Source organism: Mobula hypostoma, chromosome 19 (assembly GCF_963921235.1).
Source record: "Mobula hypostoma chromosome 19, sMobHyp1.1, whole genome shotgun sequence".
NCBI classification, from domain to species: domain Eukaryota; kingdom Metazoa; phylum Chordata; class Chondrichthyes; order Myliobatiformes; family Myliobatidae; genus Mobula; species Mobula hypostoma.
The window spans coordinates 48,677,007-48,699,369 of record NC_086115.1 but is presented as its reverse complement, the minus strand read 5'-3'; the positions used below and the strand labels follow the sequence as shown (position 1 = coordinate 48,699,369).

The window sequence follows — 22,363 nt, the reverse complement described above, 5'->3', positions numbered from 1 at the left end:
AACTCTTCTCGGTCTTCCAACTGGGTACAGGTATCGATTATAACCGACGCTTCGATGACAAGCTCTGCCATCTTTTTTAGGGAAGACACCTGGGCATGTCTAGTCCAGTGGTATTTATATAAACATTCAATTTATGATGGAGATGGAGAAGAATGGTAGCCTCTCATTCCTGGACGTTCTACTATGATGGAAATCAGACGGTAGCCTCAGGCATGGCATCTACCTGAAACCCATTCACATGGACTTATACCTCAACAATAACAGCCACTATCATGCCTCCAAACGTAGAGTGGTTCTTTCTACTTTGACTAACCGTGTGAAAACTATTTCAGACCCATCGGGTCTCCCTGAGGAAGTAAGCCCCAAGACCGTTCCACCGTGGCCAAACTGGGTTGTTCCTCACCTGGGCCCTGCTGCTTCAATTCAGCATGTATCTGCCATGCCACCGTACTGAACCTTTGAGACTCCTGTCCATTGAATCCCCCAGAACAACCACTGAAAAATATGCAGAACTTCTATATCATTGAGATTGGCTCTACCATAGATACACTGCTTTGTGCATATAGGGCTGAAATGTACTTAACGTTTGCTATTGATTTGGAAGAGAACTATGTTCCTTGAAGGACAGTGCATTCATAACCCCCATGCATGTTCATTGAGATGTGAAATTCAGGAATGTACTGGAGGTCAGAAGCACCAGATTCCGACCTTTATTTTCACAAGGTTCAAATGTAACCTCTGCTGTTATGATGCCCTGGAAGGCATCAGCTCTGATCTGAGGGGCTGGATAAATTTAATTCTGGCCCTTCATGACGCATGCACTGCAACACTATTCATTTCAAGGTTTAAGACTCAAGTTCAGGATACAAGTATATTTATTATCAAAGAATGTATAAATTATACAACCTTGAGATTTACTTGCTCACAGATAGCTACAAAGCAAGAAACTTGAAAGAACCCCATTTAAAATAAAAGAATAAAAATAAAAATAACAGACCAGCACTTGATGAGCAAGGGAAAAAAAATACAAGCCATGTAAATAATTGAAGCGAACAACAGCACTCCAGACCAAAAATGAGTCCTCAGACCCGAACTCCGGAGCAGCCCGGAGTAGGCCCAAAGCCTTGCTTATCAGTTCATCATATTAGTGGCCATGGAGCACAGCAGCTAGAGTGACCTTCATAGCCTCAGGACAATGGAGATGACCATCACGGAGAACCAGCGAAATCAGCCCTTGTCCTGGCTGACACCCTGTCTTTTCAAAGTTGCTGGTGAACGCAGCAGGCCAAGCAGCATCTGTAGGAAGAGGTGCAGTCGACGTTTCAGGCCGAGACCCTTTGATGTATGTTGCTTGAATTTCCAGCATCTGCAGAATTCCTGTTGTTTACCCTGTCTTTTCAGTCTATTTGGGCCAGTGATTAAATTGACCCAACGACAGGACAGTAAAAAGGCTCCACACCCTGGAGAGAGGAGTGACCATCATGGAGAGCGAGTGAAGTTGGCTCTCATCTTTGATCTGGGCCAGTGTTTAAGTTGTCTAAAAGGCGCATTGTACCTTGCACTGGGACTCAGACAACACCGCAGTGAAAGGCCCTGGGTCTAGATCAGACTGGACACTTGATTTGAATCAGTTGATTGGGGTAGCAGAACTGGATGAAAAGGCAAGTAGCTGGTTCCTTTTTACTTTATCTTATCTATTTATTTATTAAGATACAGTGCAGAATAGGCTGATCCAGCCTTTCGAGCTGCACTACCCAGTAATCCCTGGATTTAATCCTAGCCTAATCACAAGAAAATTTATGATGACCAATTAACCTACCAACTTTGGACTGTGAGAAGAAACTGGTGCACCTGGAGGAAACACACACGATCATGGTGAGAACGTACTAACTCCTTACGTGCAGCAGCGGGAATTGAACCTGGGCTGTTGCTACTGTAAAGCGTTGCGCTAACCACTAAGCAACCGTGCTATACCGTTAATCTTTCACCAATAATAAATGTGTCAAATCAATCTCTCATTCATTATTTTTAATTCCTTTAAAATCTCAAATGTTCTTGGATTACTTCAACAGTTCATAAATGCTTCTGATGTCAGACTCATTTGGAGACGCTTAAAAAGGCCTTTGATAGCACAAGCTGTGAAAAAGACCATCAGGTTGAACTGGGGCAAATTCTTGAGTCTGAGGCATGGTGAGGTCTGGTTGCTGTTCATATTGGTCAGCTATGCCAGCGAAGCCTGGAGTTTCATTGGTTGCAAAGGCCCACAATAGATGAGAGGGGTTACTTGGATTTCATGGGTGGTAAACTAGGACCATGACGAGCATGACAAGCTTATTACGCTGAGAGTCCTGCATATACAGTGTAACAGTAGACTCTGCATGGGCAGTGAAAAAACATTATTAATAAAAGTCAGGCAAACTAATTCCCCTGATAGCCATGATCCCCAGAAACTATTCCAGGTATTGTACCAAAATCATTGGGATCTGCCTTCTACAGTTGCAAAAAGAAATAAGATGGATAACATGTTAATTTTATAAGCTGCAAACATCTCTTTAATCTTCAACAGGTTAAGGTCGTAAAACAGGATATTTCCGTGCACTTGATCCTTTACAGATGTTTTTTAACTCCAAATTTATTTGTACAGGTATTTCACTGAACTGCTAAGCCGTGTTGTTTCAGAGTGGTGTTGATTTGCGTTATTTTCTCCGGGGAGAGGAAACTTATCAAATGTATTTTAATTGATATGTTTCAGTTGACAGAACATTCAAAGCTTATACCCTCTTTTCATTTCTTCAGGTGCACATATACAAACATATAAAACTTATTTTCACAAGGCCCAAATATGGATTCCATTGCCACTGACACTAAATGCAGGTTGCCAGAATTATAAATGCACTTAAGAACGCTATACAGAAGAACAAATATTAAGTTAGCACATACAAGGCCACCTTATAATTGTTCTTCATGGGGTGGATGTAGAGAGGATGGCTCTCCGGTGAATAAATTGGTGAGGCTAAGCACGGCTCCAATCCCATAGTTAAGTTTGCTGATGACACCATTGTTGTTGGTCAAATCAAAGGTGGTGATGAATCAGCATATAGGTGGGAGATTGAAAAGCATGACGAAGGAAGTGATTATTGACTTCTGGAGGAGGAACTCGGAGGTCCATTGTCCAGTCCTCATTGGGTGATCAGAGGTGAAGATGGTCAGCTACTTTAAATTCATTGAACATATCATTTCAGAGGACCTATCATGGACCCAACGCTTAAGTGCCATTATGAAGAAAGCATGGCAGTGTCTCTACTTCCTTAAGAATCTACAAAGATGCAGCATGTCATCTGAAACTTTGATAAACTTCTATAGACATGGGGTATGTCACAAAAAACTGTGGGTCAATTGTTTAAGGAAAATAACAAGATGGCTTGAGTCGCAAAAATAGATTGAGGTGCTTTTATTTACCTCAAAACAAGACAAATACTGGAAAAAAAATACTATATATATAGCCACCCTCAGACTAAACACAAAGAAAACTAAAAACCCAAAGCCTTGGTAACCTGAGGCTTATAACTGCTAAGCCCCTACCCCAGACCAACCAAAAGCTAATTAACTCAATTATCCAATTAAAGATGGTATCCTCCACTATCAGCACTCCTGTGCAGGTTGCTGCTGCCTCTATGAGACAGCTCCATGCAGCAGCTCTGTTTCAGACCCAGTCACCATTACTGCTGGGGATGAGTGTTTTAGCGAGTGCGTCATGTGCCGTCCGTAATCAGCGACGGGCCTTTATCACAGGGTGGAAAGTATATTGACTAGCCTGGAATGGAAACAGCAGTGCCCTTGAACAAAAAATCCCACAAAAATATCGGATATAGCTCAGTCCATCACAGATAAAGCCCTCCCTACCACTAAAGACATGCTCTCTTCTTGCTGCTGTCAGCAGGAAGCAGCTAATGGGTCCTCTGGACTCTCACCACTAGGTTCAGGAACAGTTATTACACTCCAACCAGAGGGGATAACTTCACTTGCTTCACCGCTGAATTGTTCCCATGACCTATGGACTCACTTTCAAGGACTCTTCATCTCATGCTCTCGATATTTATTTCTATTTTTTTATTTATGTTGTTTCTTTATTTTTCTTTTGTATTTGCGCAATTTGTTGTCTTTTGTACACTGATTGTTCGCTCTGTTGGGTGCAGTCTTTCATTGATTTCGATCTCAGAGTTGTACATGGTGGCATAATGTGTATGTACTTTGATAATACATTTATTTTGAACTTTGAAATAGTGATCATTGTTGAAAAATAAGGAGTCAGCTATCTAAGACAGAGATGAGGTGAAATCTCCTTTCACAGGATCACAAGAACTCTTTTAATTAAAGGACAATGGAAGTAGCGATTTTGATTATATTTTAGGATAGAGGAAGATAGATTCTTTGTAAGGAAAGAGAGAAAGAATACCAGAAATGGGTTGGATTATGGAGTTGAATTTATTATCAAATCTCTCGTGATAGATGGATATGTTCAAGTCAGTTAATCCTGCTTCTAATCTGGATGCTCGTATGTTATTATGCTCATAATTCAACATTATTACAAAACCAGATTTACAACTTTAAACTGACACATCACAAGAGTTCACAATTGGTTCCTTGTTTCTGCAAGTTATTGTTGCCCAGATTTAAAATATATGGCTTATGTTTTAGAATAGAATTTACGCAAATAAACTCACACAAAGTCCTCTCCTTTACAAACTCCCATCTTCATGAAGAGTGAAGATCGTAGGAAAGTATGTTCAGCTTCAGAGTGGAAGAAGGGGAATTGGATGGAAGTTGGGGTTGGTAGTCAAATAGAGAGAAGAAGCCAGGTTGCAGGGTGAATGTGGGAGAACGACCATGAGTAGAAGAGACCTAAGGAAGGATGGATTGCTAATCAGGGAAACGACCAAAGATTATTCAAGGGTAGGTCAATAAGAATACTAATCAAGACCAGTGGATAATTTAGAGTCATAGAACACAACAACACTGAAAAAGGCCCTTTGGCCCATCTAGTCTGTGCCGAACCATTAATCAGCCTACTCCCATCAATTAGGTGGAGTTAAGGGGTGGAGGAGGACGTGATTGGGAGCAATTATAAATAATGAAACATCGATAGTTAGCCTAGTTGAATGAAGACACAAGATTTCGATTTGCCAGTAGTGGGCCAATCAGGAATAAAGCAGAACTAAATGTTCTAGAAAAGATGTGTTTCAGTGTTGGAAGCTTAAACTAGCTGCAGGTCTTGCCTCACAGGCACTACAATTTTGCCTGATTTGTAACACACTAGTTTGTTGCATTTGCATGATGTGCCAGGAAACAATAAGGCTGTCAGTCAGTTTACAGAGCACCTAGAAGTCAAGTGACACCAGACATTTTTTTTTAATTAATGCTTTAGAAGAAATTCCCTTTTCACTTCCCACTCCAATAAATCAGCATTCTTACCTGCATTGCTTTGACTCAAAACAAAGAGAAGATTTGGCTTGTCTCTTCAGTGAGGATCAAAAATACGGAGAACATGTCCTTTAATAACTTTGAGTATATCAGTCACTGCTCCCTTGACCTTAATTCATCTTTGTCTTACTTGAACCAAAGAACCCAAACATAACACAAGGATACCACAAGTGGATTGTTGTTCAGAAAATTTAAACATGCATTCAATGAGAAATAACACCAGTCTGATAAAAAACAGAATGCATGTTGCAAATGGGAAGTGTTTAATTCATACCTGAGACCAGAACAAGTGCTGAGGCTGACAGTAGACTGCGAATATCCTTGCACATGACCATGGTAATAGCAGTGACCCTTAAAAGAAAATATTATATATATATTAACTACGATTTTTCTCAGGTGTGCCAACATTTAATAAATAATTAGCAAACCTATTGGTTAAATGCTTCAAATTTGCGCAAGTCTACAAATAGAATAGCACTTCATAGGAAAATCAAGCATTATTTGACCACCATATACAGTACTGTGCAAAATTCTTATGTGTGTGCGTATATATATATATTTAGTACAGATAGATAGATAGCCAGGGTGCCTAAGACTTTTGCACAGTTCTCTGTTTGTCAACATAGAGCAAAGAGCAAGTTTGTAAGCCTGGCAGGAGCAAGGCATGTTGCGAGTGTTGAGGGTGGAGTGCTGCGGAAGGGGTATGGGCGAGTGGGAGAGAAGGAATGCCAGGGATTGGAGGTGGTGCAGGTGTAGACACACCCAGCCCTGAGACACCAGGCAAGCTCATTCAATTCCAATTAGTTTATCAATCATTACAGAATGTCTCTCTGGTGCTTCCTGCTCCCTCCCTTCCCTTTTCCTTTCCCCTTCTCCCAACCATAATTCCCCTCTCCCTGCCTCCTTCCCATTCTCAGTCCACAATAGAGACCCATATCAGAATCAGGTTTATCATCACTCACATGTCATGAAATTAGTTTTTTTTGTGGCAGTACAGTACAATACATAAAACCACTACAGTGCAGAGCAAAAGTCTTAGGCACCCTAGCTATATATGTATGTACCTAAGACTTTTGCACAGTACTATAGATTATTTCAGGGAATACTGTAACTATATTTTCTGTGCTTACTCCAATGTTTAAACATTACCTTCTTACAATGGTGTCCTTAAGTTAATGAGACAAACATATTCCACTGAAGAATTTGAGATTCAGTGAAGCAAATGTATGTTATAATTATGGCCAATTGAAAAACATCACATTATATTGTGCATCTGTTACAAACAACATTCTTTGGACCAGTAATAGTGATAGTACAGTATTAGAACAGTAAGAGTGCATGTGATTTGATAGTAGAAAGATTAAAGATTAGCTTTATTTGAAATATACGGTGAAATTCTTTCCCTCCCCTCCTCTCTTCTGTTTACTATTCTGGTTTCTCATCTCTTCTCACCTACCTATCACCTACCCCTGGGTCCCCTCCGCCTCCCCTTTCTCCTGTGGATACCTTCCTCTCCAGCCCTTTATCTTTCCAACCCACCTGGCTTCACCTATCATCTTCTAGCTATCCTCCTTTCCCTCCCTCCACCTTTTTATTCTGGCATCTTCCCCGCTTCCTTATTTATTTATTTATTTCATAGATGCTGCCTGACCTGCTGAGTTCCTCCAGCATTATGTGTGTGAAATGCAGTGAAATACATTGTTTACATCAGTTCAAAGCAGTGAAGGTTGTGCTGGGCCGCCAGCAAATGTTACCCCGGCTTCCAGCACCAAAATAGCATGCGCACAACTCACTAACCTTAACCCTATCTGTACATCTTCCTAGGAGGAAACCAGAGCAATCAAAGGAAATCTACACAGTCACGAGGAAAATGTACAAACTCCTTATAGACAGCAATTAGGATCAAACCCCAACTGGTGATCACTGCCACTGTAAAGTGATTGCATTAACTACTATCCTACTGTGCTTCCCCCACCAAAAAAAAACATTTTACTAACACTTAGCTGAAAATTATATTTGACAATGAGACAATATATTCCATAATTCTTTGACATTATGTCACAGGATGTTTTGTAACCATTTTTCTCTTTACTCTTTCAACCTTATTTACATCTTTCCTGTAGGTAGGTGACCAAAACTGCACACAATACTCTAAATTAGGCCTCACTAACATCTTATACAACTTCAACATAACATCCCATCTTCTGTACTCAATACTTTGATTTATTTAGGCCAATGTGCCAAAAGCTTTCTTTACAACCCTATCTACCTGTGCTCCCACTTTCAATGAATTATGGACCTGTCCCCTTGTTCTACCACATACCTCAGTACTCTTTGGTTCACTGTGTAAGGCCTACCCTGGTTGGTACTACCAACGTGGAATACCTTGCACTTGTCTGCATTAAATTCCATCTGCCATTTTTCAGCCCTTTTCTCCAATTGGTTCAAATCCTTCTGCTAGCTCTGGTAGTCTTTCTTGCTGTCCACTACACCCCCAATCTGGTGTCATCTGCAAATCTGCTGAAACAGTTAACCACATTTTCATCCAGATCGTTGACATAGATGACAAACAACAATGGGCACACCACTGATCCTTGTGGAACTCCACTAGTCACAGGCCTCCAATCACTCAGACAACCGTCTATTACCACTCTCTGGCTTTTCCCACAAATAAATAAATAAAGGCATCCATTAGTCTTGCGAGACCATGGATCTGCATCTGGAAAGTCTTCACTCTCCAGGGCGCAGGCCTGGGCAAGGTTGTATGGAAGACCAGCAGTTGCCCATGCTGCAAGTCTCCCCTCTCCACGACACCAATGTTGTCCAAGGGAAGGGCATTAGGACCCATACAGCTTGGCACCGGTGTCGTCGCAGAGCAATGTGTGATTAAGTGCCTTGCTCAAGGACCCAACACGTTCCCTCAGCTGGGGCTCGAACTCCCGATCTTCAGGTCCAATGCCTTAACCACTTGGCCACGTGCCCACTTTCTCCCACAAAGCCAATGTCTAATCTAGTTTACTACCTCATCTGAACGCCAAGTACCTGAACCTTCCTGACCAAGTTCCCATGCTGACTATCCCTAGTCAGTGCCTGGCTATCCTTTAATCTTTGAGCTTCATCTACATTCAGTGTAGCATGTGCTTGGAATAACCTCCCGAGCAAGGTAACAGAAATTAAAGCAGCACGATATGAACCCAGACAGTGGCTATCAGTGTCCTGTTTAACAATGGGGTTTCAAATATATTCTCACCTCACATGCTGAAAGCACATTTCCTGCATAGGTCTCTGAGTAACGAGAACACTATTGACTAACATGGACTAGAAAATGACACTCCAAAATTTGTGGCTGATTGTAGGTCTGGTACTTACTGCAAGTACCTATGAGGTAAAGAGAATCTCCCAACACAAGAGATCTGTCAATTTTTCTAAGAACATGGATCACCCAGGACGAGCTCTCGTCTCACTGCTGCTATCAGGAAGGGAGCCTCAGGACTCACAGCACCACGTGAAAGAACTGTAGCTACCCCTCAACCATCAGATCCTGGATAACTTCACTTGCCCCATCACTGAAATATTCCCACATCCAATGACACACTTTCAAGGACTCTTCATCTTATGTTCTCGATATTTATTGTTTGTTTATTTATTATTATTATTATTTACATCTCTTTGTATTTGCACAGTTTCTGTATTCTGTACTCTGGTTGAACACCCCAGTTGCGCGGTCTTTCATTGATTCTGCTATAGTTATTATTCTATAGGTTTATTGAGTATGCCCACAAGTAAATGAATCTCAAGGTTGTACATGGTGATATATATATATACTCTGATAATAAAATTTACTTTGAAATTTGAATGTAATGATAAATATGCTTTAGCTTAAGGTAAATTCATACAGGCTTGAAAAAACTAAAACCACAAGCACAAGACACAGTATGGAAAGTGCATATAAACCTGGATAAGACTGAAATGTTGGCTTGCTTTGGACAACTTAATTGCTTCGATCAGATCTATTAAGTCTGATACACCTTATCCTTTCAAGAGTGACAGAATTTTTCATTATGCCACATCCCAAGTATCTAGGGTATCCACTTTCACTTGTAGGCTTAATAATGAAGAAGGCAGTGGCAAACCACTTCTGTGGAAAAATTCTCCAAGAACCATCATGGTCATGGAAAGACCATGATCGCCTATGTCATACAATGAACGAACGAATGAATACAGAGACGAGTCAGAAGGCCAGCCTTCTCCCTGATGGTGGTATTGAGTAAAGGGCAAGTCCCAGGTGGTGAGGGTCCTTTGTGGTGGAATGATATATAAAGACAGGAGCAATGCACACAATAATATAATTTACGTCATAAGATGATCTAATTGACCCTTGGATTATGCTACTGCATAATTAAGTTGCTGTGCACACTCCTGTATATAATTTGTTCAGGTCTCTTACAGAATGAAATCTGGCAGCTGAATATATGATTAATGATCGGGCATGGGAGACAGAGGAAATAAACTGTAAAAGAATTTCAAAGCATTTACTTAATTTAAGACACATCCTGACTGTCTTTTAATAATCAAGGAATTTGTATAAAGAGGAAATTACTAACAGGAAGTCAGGAAATGACTGCAAAGAAGAACTCAGCAGCAGTGACAATGAGAGTTTCTGAAAAACAGAGAATGGTTGTATTTGGTTAGAATTGGGAGTAGAATAGGTTTACTATTTTAGTGTTAGTTTCCTTAAGAAATAAGTTAAAACATGCTTTCTTATGGCTTCTGTACTTGATACTATGTCTTTGCCGGTGGTGCAGTGGTATCCGCACCTGGACTTCGGAACAAGCGATCCCGGTTCGAATCCAGCCGGCCCCTTGCACGCTTTCCATCTGTGTTGGTTAAGTGTCCAGCCAGCAACTTGGCCTCGTAAAACAAATGTTAAAGAAATGGCTCGACTGCCGCCCGACATGACAAACAAGGCGCAGGGAGGAACTTTATTTTATTTGTATCACACTACTCTTTTTTAATTGGAAGATTTTCTCTTTACCTGTTAATTTCTTGGAATAAGGGCTGATCCTAACAACCTTAAAAAGGTTGTTAGCTTGTTGTTATTATAAGCCTTTTTATTTACAATTATCAATGTCTTTATCAATGCGTGGAACTCCTTTTAAAGGAATTCCCACAGTGTTACTGGGAAGTGAGGTCCAATAGTAATGAACAATGGAGGAAATATTTCCCAGTTAGGATTGTGTATCACCTGGAGGTGAACCGTCAGCTATTGGAGTTCCCATACACTTGTAGTCTTTGTCCTCGGAGACTAAAGTTACAAGCTTGAGAGATGTTAGCCTAGGTAGTGTATTGTATAGATGGCATATCTGGCATTCATATGGGCTAATGGCCTAGGGAACGAATGCTTATGCTGGTGAAAGGGCTAACATTCAAGTGGGCAGCGTTGATTTCAATGGTATTGAACAGCATGTAGCGTAATGGTTAGCACAATGTCTTACAGTACCGGTGACCCAGGTTCAATTCCCACCGCTGTCTGTAAGGAGTTTGTACATTTTCCCCGTGACTGCATGGATTTCCTCTGGGTGCTCTGGTTTCCGCCCACAGACCAAAGACCTACCAGTCGGTAGGTTAATTGGTCATTGTAAGTTGTCCCGCCATTAGGCTAGGGTCAAATCGCAGGATTGCTGTATGGTACGGCTTGAAGGGCCGGAAGGTCTGATTCCGTGCTGTATCTCTATCAATAAATAAATAAATTTTCTTTATTCCACCACACATCTTACTTGTAGCTTGTAGATGGTGCAAAGGCTTTGAGATATCAGGTGGAAGGTGACTCACCAGTGGATAACTTGCCTCTGACTTGCTTTCATAGCCTCAAAATTTAACTAGTGGGTCCAACAATCTCTCTGGTTAATGGTTATACCTGGAATGCTGATGGCCGGGAAGGAAGTGATGGTAATGCCACTGAATGTAAGGGCTGGTAGCCTAATTCTTGCTTGTTTGGCACTTGTCTGACACAAATGTTATTTGCCATTTAATCAGCACATATTTACAGAAGTTTAATTTTAAACATTCGTCCAAAATATACAGAATTATTATTTTCTTTCATATTTTTTCTTATTAACTATAATGGCAATAAATTAATATATAAAAATAACAACCAGAAAATTGTAAAGCTACAAAGAAGAAAACGATGTCCTGGTACACAGCCTGAGAGGGATAGGATGTGACTTGTTTCCTCTGCTCTGACACAATGGTGAGTGAGATTGGGAAGAAGAAATGGACAAGGTGCCAACTGGAGTTAGAATTTCACTGCTGCCTCTGGATGGTAACAGCAGAACCGGAGCAGCACTTTGAAAATGGGTTGGGAAATGGCACCAATGTCCGGAGATGGAAAAATGCATTGCATGAAAATTCAGAGTTAAACTGGCCAATATAAATCTTGTAAACAGAACAAAAAAGAAATAACTGGAGGCCTCAACGCAAATTCGAATCAATCTGAAATTAAACTGTTGAATAGAACTAAGCCAAGTTTGACTATGATGGTGAATTTCCAGTGGTTCAGAAGCTCAGTAACAAATTATTCATTTTGCCACTGAATTTAGGAAAGAAAAAACAATCAGCCACTTCAATTTAGACTGCATTTCTTTTCAATTCCATGGGAGGTCAGTCACTTGGTACTGTTCAGTTTAACTTGCGTTTGGAGTCCACTGTGCCATGTAATATATTTTTGCCTTCCGCTGGCCCTGCGATCATCAGGCACCAATGAGCATCCATTTAAAAGAAGCATATGTCATTTAGGGACACAAATTTCTGCTCATCTAAGATTCTCAGAGTCATCATCATGGAGTTGAAATGCTGAGAAAGCTGAACGGATTGGTCCCCTCAATCAGGTGTAAGACTAACATACACTCACTGCTTCTCATGCAGACAGCTTGCTAACGGTGTGAACTGCTAATTTGTAAGACTGGTGGAAGTGTCAGTATGAACTGCACTGCTGAGCAGCAGCATGTCTCAACAAGTCAGTGCTGTTGAGTAGCTGGCAGCATGTTGAGTTCTAATGTAAGATTATTAACTTGTTTCTCTCTTATCCGATTCAACCTTATCCCACTCCACTGCCACACCTCCACTGCTACTTGCTTTCGATATTTACCAGTTCTCATGAAGGGTTGTTAGCTGTCACTCTTTCCACAGGTGCTGCTTGACATCCTGAGTGTTTCCAGCATTTTCTATTTTTTCTACTGATTTGCAAAATTGAATCTGGAAACACTTCTTGGGATACAATTCAATCAGAGTCGTCTTTCCTTCAGCACCTCAAACAAGTGAATGGTAGGGCACTGAGAATCAAGGTAGAACCGCGGGATCTGGGAAAACAGGTCCATAATTCATTGAAAGTGGTGTCACAGGTAGATAGGGTGGTAAACAAAGCTTGAGGCACAAGGTATATTGAGTACAGGAGATAGGATGTTATGTTGAAGTTGTATAAGATGTTGGTGAAGCTTAATTTGGGGTATTGTGTTCAGTTTTTGTCACCTACCTACAGGAAAGATGTAAATAAGGTTGAAAGAGTACAGAGAAAATATACAGGGGTATTGCTGGTCTGGAGGACCTGAGTTATAAGATTGAATAGGTTAGGACTTTATTCCTTGGAACAGAGAAGACTGAGGGGAGATTTGATAGAGATCTAGAAAATTATGAGGGCTATAGAGAAGGTAAATGCAAGGAGGTTTTTTCCACTGAGGTTGGGTGGGATTACAACCAGAGGTCATGGGTTAAGGGTGAAAGGTGAAAATTTTAAGAGGAATATGAGGGGAAACTCCTTCACTCAGAGGGTCATAAGAGTGTGGAAGAAACTGCCAGCACAAGTGGTGCATGCGAGCTCAATTTCAACATTTAAGCGAAGTTTGGATAGGTACATGGATGGTAGGGGTATGGAGGGCTACGGTCCCAGAGCAGGTCACTGGAAATAGGCAGTTTCAATGGTTCGGCATGGACTAGATGGGCCAAATGGCCTGGTTCTGTGCTGTACTTTTCTATGACTCTATGACTCTACGTGTCCATGCTTCATGCTTCAAAGGCTTTATCATCGCTGAACAGAAATATATCCCTGTTTACTGTACACACATGCATTTCTCAGCAGAGGGTTCCAAAAATGATCAGATCTGGAACTTGGCAGATAATTCGTTCTTCCTAGGCAGGGATGTGAAGGTCAGCAATATCCACTCACACCAATGCTCACTCTACTCTGGTGTATTGTGCAGTTAGTACTAATTTCAGGTGTAAATGTTTAAACATAGCAGTGATATCTCAAACCCTGTAACATTAGTACAAAAATCTTCACTCTCATATAGCACTTATTATTTTTGTCCCATTCTAGTAGTTATGACATTTACTAACCAATATTTGAAATGAGCTTTCACCAAGGTTAATAAGAATAAAAATATCTACAAATATGTTTACTAATTATAAGGCAAAGCCAATGAAAATAAATTGCATTACTTGACCACCAAATCTGAAAATATGCTGTTGTTGTATCTACATTCACCTCTGGCCTATGGACACATATTGCAGAGATGAGGAGGAATTTCTTTAAACATAGAAAACCTACAGCACAATACAGACCCTTCGGTCCACAAAGCTGTGCCGAACATGTCCTTACCTTAGAAATTACCTAGGGTTACCCACAGCCCTCTATTTCTCTAAGCTCCATGTACCTAACCAGGAGTCTCTTAAAAGAGGGTGTGGAATCTGTGGAATTCATTACTGTGGAGACCAAGTCATTGCTATATTTAAACTGAAGGTTGATAGATTCTTGATTAGTGAGCGTGTCAAAGGTTACAGGGGGAAGGCTGGAGAATGGGATGATAAATCAGTCATGATGGAATTAGTTGAGCAGAGTCAATAGGCTAAGTGGCCTAAATCTGCTACTATGTCTTATGTTCTTATTGTCTGCCCTTTAGGACAGTAACGTTGAGCCAGGAATGGAGCAAACTCAATGGTGAATGGCCTAATTCTGCTGTTGTGTCTTGTGGTCTTACAGGCAACTCTTTAGGTCAGTATGGTTGAGCAAACCTCATGGCCCAGGGTGACATTAGCTCCACAACTGCAGCTAGCCAGCAATGACAGGCACAGTAGTCCAAGTAGGACCAACAGTGGGTCCATCATTTTCCAGCCACTTTAAAGTAAATCCTTCACACCCACAAAATAACTGATGAGATAGCTCACACGATCAAATGAAATTTACACATGGTAGTGTAGTGGTTGGCACAACGCTTAACAGTACCAGCAACCCGGGCTCAATTCCCACCTCTGTGTGTAAGGAGTTTGTACGTTCTCCCCGTGACCACATGGGTTTCCTCTGGGTGCTCCACTTTCCCCCCACAGTTCAAAAACGTACCGGTTGGTAGGTTAATTGATTATTGACAGCAAAAGTCATGCCACTTTTTAAAAAAGGGTGTAGGCAAAAGACGGGCAACTATAGGCCAGTTAGTTTAATGTCTGTAGTTGGGATAATGCCTGAAGCTGTTATTAAGGAAGAAATAGAGAAACATTTAGAAAGGAGTGGTTCCATTGGACAGATGCAGCATGGATTCAGAAAGGGCAGGTCCTGTTTGACAAACTTACTGGAGTTCTTTGAGGACACAATGGGTGCAGTGGATCGAGGGGAACAGGTGGATATCGTATACTTGGATTTCCAAAAGGCATTTGATAAGATGCCGCACAAAAGACTTATAAATAAGATATGGATGCATGGAGTCGGAGGAAGTGTATTGGCATGGATAGTGGATTGGTTAACCAATGGAAGGCAGGGAGTTGGTATAAATGGGTGTTTCTCCAGTTGGCAGTCGGTGTTGAGTGGGGTGCCGCAGGGGTTGGTGCTGGGCCCACAGCTGTTTACCATTTACATTGATGATTTGGGAGAGGGGACTGAGCGTAGCATAGCACAATTTGCTGATGACACTAAACTGAGTGGAAAAACAAATTGTACAGAGGATGTGGAGAGCCTGCAGAGGTAGATAGATAGGTTAAGTGAGTAGGCCAAGGTCTGGCAGATGGAATACAATGTTGGTAGATGCGAGATCATCACTTTGGAAGGAATAATAGAATAATATTATTTAAATGGTGAAAGATTGCAGCACGCTGTTGTGCAGAGGGACATGGGAGTGCTTGTTCATGAATCACAAAAAGTTGGCTTGCAGGTATAACAGGTTATTAAGAAGGCAAATGGAATGTTGGCCTTCATTGCTAGAGGGATTGAATTCAAGTGCAAGGAGGTCATGCATACAGGGTACTGGTGAGGCTGCACCTGGAGTACTGTCCGTAGTTCTGGTCTCTATACTTGAGGAAGGGTATACTGGCTTTGGAGGCAGTGCAGAGGAGGTTCACCAGGTTGATTCCAGGGATGAAGGGGTTAACCTATGAGGAGAGATTGAGTTGCCTGGGACTATACCCTCCGGAGTTGAGAAGAATGAGAGGGGATCTTATAGAAACATACAAAATTTTGAAAGGGATAGGTAAGACAGAAGTAGGAATGTTGTTTCCATTGGTAAGTGAGACTAGAACTAGGGGACATTGCCTCAAGATTCAGGGGAGAAGAATTAGGACGAAGATGAGGAGAAACTGTTTTTCCCAGAGAGTGGTGAATCTGGGGAATTATCTTCCCAGGGAAGCAGTTGAGGCCTCCTCACTAAATATATTTAAGAAATAGTTAGGTAGGCTTTTACAGAGTAAGGGAATTAAGGGTTATGGGGAAAAGGCAAGTAGATGGAGCTGGGTTTTACGGACAGATCAGCCATTATCTTATTGAATGGTGGGGCAGGCTCAATGGGCTGGATGGCCTACTTCTGCTCCCATTTCTTATGTTCTTATGTTCTTATTGTAAGTTGTCCCGTGATTAGGCTAGGGTTAAATTGGGGGTTGCTGGGCAGCGTGGCTCAAAGGGCCAGAAGGGCCTATTCCACACTGTATGTCAATCAATCAATCAATACATAAATAGATAAATAAATGAATGAATGAAGAAATGAACAGATAGTTAGATAGGTAAATAAATAAATAGATTCTCATGCCAAGCAAACCTTTATTTAAGTTTTCACTCTTTAATTATCAAGTAAAATCTGACTCTGTGTTCTATTAGTGAACTGTAAACTAATAATAAAGAGACTGGAGTTGGAAGCAATGGTTGATATAATTGATTCATTTGAATAATAATTGATTGACAGCTCAGCAACTGTACTCAAATCACTGCAATGTGGCTTTGCTATTTATGAACAAGGAATTCCAGTTACTCACCGTATGACTCCGTGTGTTTGTGACGGCACTGCCATCAAGCAGGTAGTGAGTCTCTGTGTAGTTTTCAGCAAAAAGCATTCTGCAAGACAGGGAATACATGAAAAGTTTAGAAACAAGGCTCAGGCCAATGCAGCCTCGCAAACAATTCATCATCAAACCCTTGGACACGGAAATAATTCAAAATTAAATCATCTTTTTCTTGCTTTAAATTCAAAATTATCTCACAAATAATTGTATTGTTATTTTCAAATTAACCTGTGACCATTTTTGAGGATTGTAATTTTTTTTCTTGCCCACTGGTCTAGGGTGAAATTCAGATCCAAAAATGTTTTTCCAATTCCATTCCAAAAGTTGCCACATCCAGAGGTAAGTTAGTGACATACACTGTGTTTGAACTGAGGTGGTGTTGGCAGGTGGCAGGTGGGAGATGGCAGGTATACATTCATGAATAGTGGCATCACTGGAAACTCACTTCTTGCTCTTCCTGAGGCAGCCAACCACACTACGCTAAAGCAGCTTCTCAGCTATTAATCTCTAGCTAACTTCTGCTCCGAATGCTTAAACAAAAGTTAAATTAAACTAAATTTTCAATCATAGGGCCATAATCCAGCAAACCCAATCTCCTAGAATTGGGATTAGCCACTGTTAGTGACATTAATGCAGCATTCTGGGTCACTCTGATGTTTCTGGATGTCACATGAATATCAAACCTTTAAATCAAAGTTTACTGAATATCATTACTCTGGTTCTTCTGTACAATGTGCTCAAAGTGATATCCAGTTTCCGAGCTAGAGCTATAACTTTGCTTCTTTTCCCACAGACACTGCCTCACCTGTTGAGTATTTCCAGTATCTTCCACATTTAATTGTGAAACTCACATTACTGTTTTCTGTGCCTCATTTCTTTTTAATATATTGCAGTTCTTGTACCTGCCAGCATTTAGCATGGCAGGTACATCTCAGCAGCTAACTCTTAACGGACATACCTACAGTATTTGATGCCACACCAGTAAGAAATGAATGAGATATTGCTCTCGAAGGATTATAGCAGGAGTTCCCAACCTGAGGTCCACATAACCGCACCCCCCCCCCCACAGTTAATGGTAGGGGTCCATGGCATAAAAAAAGATTGGGAGCTCCTAAAAATGATCATAAGGACTTTGATAGATTGGTGACGAACTATAGCAACAAAAAGCCCATTCTTTGTACATGGGGCAGAAATCCTCCAGCTTAATAGCAAGGTGCCCTCTGGCAGAAGTTCTGAAGACAGCTCCATGAAGATTCTGGATGCCTTGACTTTGCAAAAGCTTGCAAATACAGCCAATGCAAACTACTCTGCCTGCTCCTGTGGGGACAAGGAACAGTGGATGAAGTCTCTTCTACTTGAAAATTGAATTTGGGAAGGTTGTTGATGAGGCCAATATGGGATCTACAGGAGGTTTTTATTGCAGTGGGCGGGTGTACAGGTGATTGAGAGATGATATACTTCTACTCTGTGTGCTGACTTTTGCATGTTCCAAAAAATTGGGCTCAAGGTTCTTAATCCCAAGAGCTGCTTCTTTATTTTAAGCAGCCATGGGCCATGCCACATGAGATGATGGGGATGGAGGTGTTGTTGAGATCTTTAAGTGATTCCCTCTGTTTACCTGGTGATCTCTTGGCAGAGTTCAGAGCACAATATCAATTCAGTATTCTGACGTTGGGAATGTGATCAACATGAGAACCCATTAAAGCTAATTGACTGTAATTAAGTGTTTGTTGTTGGGTATGTTGGGTTAGGAGAGAACATTATGTGGATTTGTGTATTCTGCCAGTGGATTTTGCCCCTTTGTGGTACCTTCCCAGCTGCCTGCTCTAAATAGTCCATGTTGCAAGAGTAACTCCCTGTGTGGTAGACCATAGGTTTAGTGCCAGTCAGAGTTCTAGATCTATAAACGCTCCAAACTGCAAAATCACAGAGAGTGATGGTGAGTTTCATAAATAATGTGTACCTTTGATGGGGGTTGCTTGCTGAGAGATGGGAAGTGGTCCAGTTTTCCAGGACCCCAAATGACCACAAGTATAGAATTCTAGGCATACATAGGACATAGAACAGTACAGCACAAGAACAGGCCCTTTGGCCCACAATATTGTGTTGAACCAATTAAATTAGTAATCAAATGACCAACTAAACTAATCTCTTCTGCCGACACCATGTCCATATCCTTCCATTTCCCTCATTCACGTGAAGCTGTGTTTTCGGTCACAGGAGATTACATACATCAGTGAGGACTAAGTTTGTAGATAATGTCTTAAGTCTCTCCACATTATTCAAAATTTTGTATATTTCTATAATAGCAGTGAGAAAATTTCATAGTTATTCTTAAAGTTGGCATCTTAAGCTGCTTAAAATCAATGTGATTCTAATACTTAGTGGAATCTTTAAAGCATTGGCAAGTGTTTCTGTAAAGTACAGTACTGTGCAAAAGTCTGGCAAATATATATATAGCTAGGGTGCCTAAGACTTTTGCACAGTACTGTAGTTATTTTATGTATTTCTCTGAAATGCTGCCACAAAAAATATTACATGATATATGTGAGTGATGGCAAACCTGATTCTGAGATGGGTCTTCATTGTGGATTGAGAGTGGGAAGGGGACAGGGAGAGGGTAATCATGGTTGGGAAAAGGGGAAGTGAGAGAGGAGGGAACAGGAAGCACCAGAGACATTGTGTAATGATCAAGAAACCAATTGTTAGGAATCAAATGACCTTGCCCCCACCCCAGCACTCTTTCACGGCCACCTGTCCCACACCCCTCTTATGGCGCTCCCCCCTTGCCATTCCCAACATCCTTTGCTCCTGCCAGATTTTCAAACTTGCTCTCTGCTCCATGTTGACAAATATAGTACTGTACTGTGCAAAAGTCTTAGGTACCTTAGTTATATATATGTGCCTAAGACTTTTGCACAGTATTGTATAAGTAGACAAAATGTAGTAGCTTTTCTCTACTTGTCACGCTGTTTGGCAGTTTTGGTATCAAAATATTTTGAGAATCCATCCGGATCAATGTTGCTCAAAGGAATCATGTAGCTATTCTGCACTGCAGTAAGAAGCCACAACACAATTCTTAAGTCTGTTAAACGCAGATTGTTTACAAATTTACTGAAATAGCACTATTAATTGCTTTTGATGAAGATACTGACATTAACCGAATTATTGGTTTGGCATTAAAGTAGCTTAATAACATTAAGGACCTTTCATATATTTGTAATGTTGGACTGTTATAACAAGTAATCAAAGCCCTATATTTCAAATTAATTAGAGATGCGTATACTGAAACAAGATAATTCTGTTTCATTACATTAACACACAAGTGCACTGAGATAAAGTGTAAATGTTCTGAGTCAGGCACCCAATATGTGGAAATGTTACAGAACCTTAGCCTGGTGAACAAGCCACAACATGTACCTCATAAACAGATTTGGAACAGGAAAATATCAGGCACAGTTAGGAACTGAAAATTCTACATGAATCTTGATATTATTAACGCCTTTTAGTCAGGGATTGTTTGCAGTTCCACTTGGAAGTAAACCAAATACATTTAATAGGTTAATCTGATTTTTCGCGATAAAAAATGCTCATTAATAATCCCTAGTTAAACTGCTCAGAGTAGAAGATACCCTCCTTGGTGTCCTATGGGGACTACATGCGCTCTCCAACTAAACATCATTTATGTCCTTGCAACTCTATTGTTTAATTTTAACTACTGTAAGGTATAATTGTTTATATTAATTTCCACGTGTATAATTTATAATCACTGTTAATTTGCTCACGGTCCCTGTCGGAAGAACAGTAAATATACTTGTAAATACAGAGGCCACTTGAGTTAGTTGATGAATTGAATTTTTTCATTGCGCAGGCAACTCATCTTCCAAAAAGGTGGAAGAATATTTATTTAGCGAGGGGATTTTTGATATACACTAATTGGGGTAAATAAAGCCGATACCATTTGACGCAGTGTCAATAGATATTTGGAAGGTGTTTGATAAAGACCCATCATAAAGACTATTTGGATGGTAGATCTGATGGCTTTATGGCCATGTTTACAGATGATACAATGATAGGTGGAGAGACAGGTAGAGTTGAGGATTAAGGGAGTCTGCAGAAGGATTTAGACAGACTGGGAGAATGGGCAAAGAAGTGGCAGATAGAATATAGTGTAGAGAATAGTATTGTCTTGCACTTTGGTAGAAGGAATAATGGCGTAGACTATTTTCTAAAAAGGGAGAAAATTCAAAGCTCAGAGGAGCCGAGGGATTCCCTAAAGGTTAATTTGCAGGTTGAGTCTAAGGAAGGCAATTGGAATGTTAGCATTATTTTGAGGGGACAAGAATATAAGAACAAGGATTGAATGCTGAGGTTCTGTAAGGCATTGTTAGACCACACTCGGAGTATTATGAGCAGTTTGGGCTGTGGATATGCTGGAATTGTAGAGGCCCAGAGAGTTTTGCGAGAATTATTCCAGGAATAAAACGGTTAATATAGGAGGGGTTAACGTTGATGGCTCTGGGCCTGTTCTTGCTGGAGTTTAGAAGACTGAGGGGAGATCTTTTTAAAACCTATCAGATAGAGTGGATGCTTCCTACAGTGGGTGAGCCTAGAACCAGACAGCACAGGCTCAGAATAGAACGATGTCCCTTTAGGATAGAGATGAAGAGGAATTTCTTGAGTAAGAGGGAGGTGAATCTGTGGAATTCATTGCCACAGACGGCTGCGGAAGCCAAGTCATTTGGTGTATTTGAAATGGAGGTTGATGGGTTCTTGATCAGTCAGGGCATCAAAGATTATGGGGAGAAGGCAGGAGAATTGGGTTGAGAAGGATAACAATCAGACATGATGGAATGGCAGAAAAGACTCAATGGGCCGAATGGCCTGATTATGTTCCTATGTCTTATGGTCTTATATACTTAGTCAAAAGTTTCTAGAATAAATAAATAATGCAGTTTGGGAAGAAATGTGGTCAAAGGATGAGAAAATAAATTATTAATATAAATGTAGTTTACTCAGACTGGAGTCAGGTTCTAAGTAATGATTCCCTGGGGCTGAACAATATTATTATAGATAATCTCCAACTGGTGATAGGCATTGCTTCAAGGTTTGCTGGTAATACCATAATAGGGATTATAAAAAGTAGCAAGCAATTTTGCCACTGACCAATTAACAGAATAGTCAAAAATATGGCCTATGTAATACAATAGAAGAAGTGGAAGTGTGAGATTATAAGTGCAATTTTCACTTAAGGTTTCAAATGTACTATACAAGAACAGCACAAAAAGAGTTTTCCAGCAAAAAAAAAACACTTCTCTCCAATTTTCATTTAAAAACATTTCACACAATCTTTTTTCCACATTTTGAAATGTTTCAGTCAGCCTAATGAATCACCATTCACCTAATTTGTATTAGGCTGAAGCAGAACTCAGCATTCCAGAGTTTGTACTGACTGCCACAGCATCCTGAGGATATAGATTGAAGTGAAACGTTTGTCCGAAAACCACAGTGAGCTCTGCAGCTTAGAATCATGCACGCTGCAATTCAGGACAGTCAGCGCAGACCGAGCCTG

General features: G+C 40.7%; 1 protein-coding gene across 1 annotated transcript in view; it reads right to left on the bottom strand.

Annotated features, from left to right (window-relative positions):
* Positions 1-22,363, bottom strand: part of LOC134359017 (disintegrin and metalloproteinase domain-containing protein 12-like) — a 397,127-nt gene that overhangs the window by 133,596 nt on the left and 241,168 nt on the right. Inside the window, exons 4-5 of the mRNA XM_063071825.1 lie at positions 16,765-16,843; positions 5,756-5,832 (exon numbers count right to left, since the gene is read on the bottom strand). Coding sequence (XP_062927895.1) covers positions 5,756-5,832; positions 16,765-16,843 — 156 coding nt within the window. The remainder of the gene's footprint in view (positions 1-5,755; positions 5,833-16,764; positions 16,844-22,363) is intronic.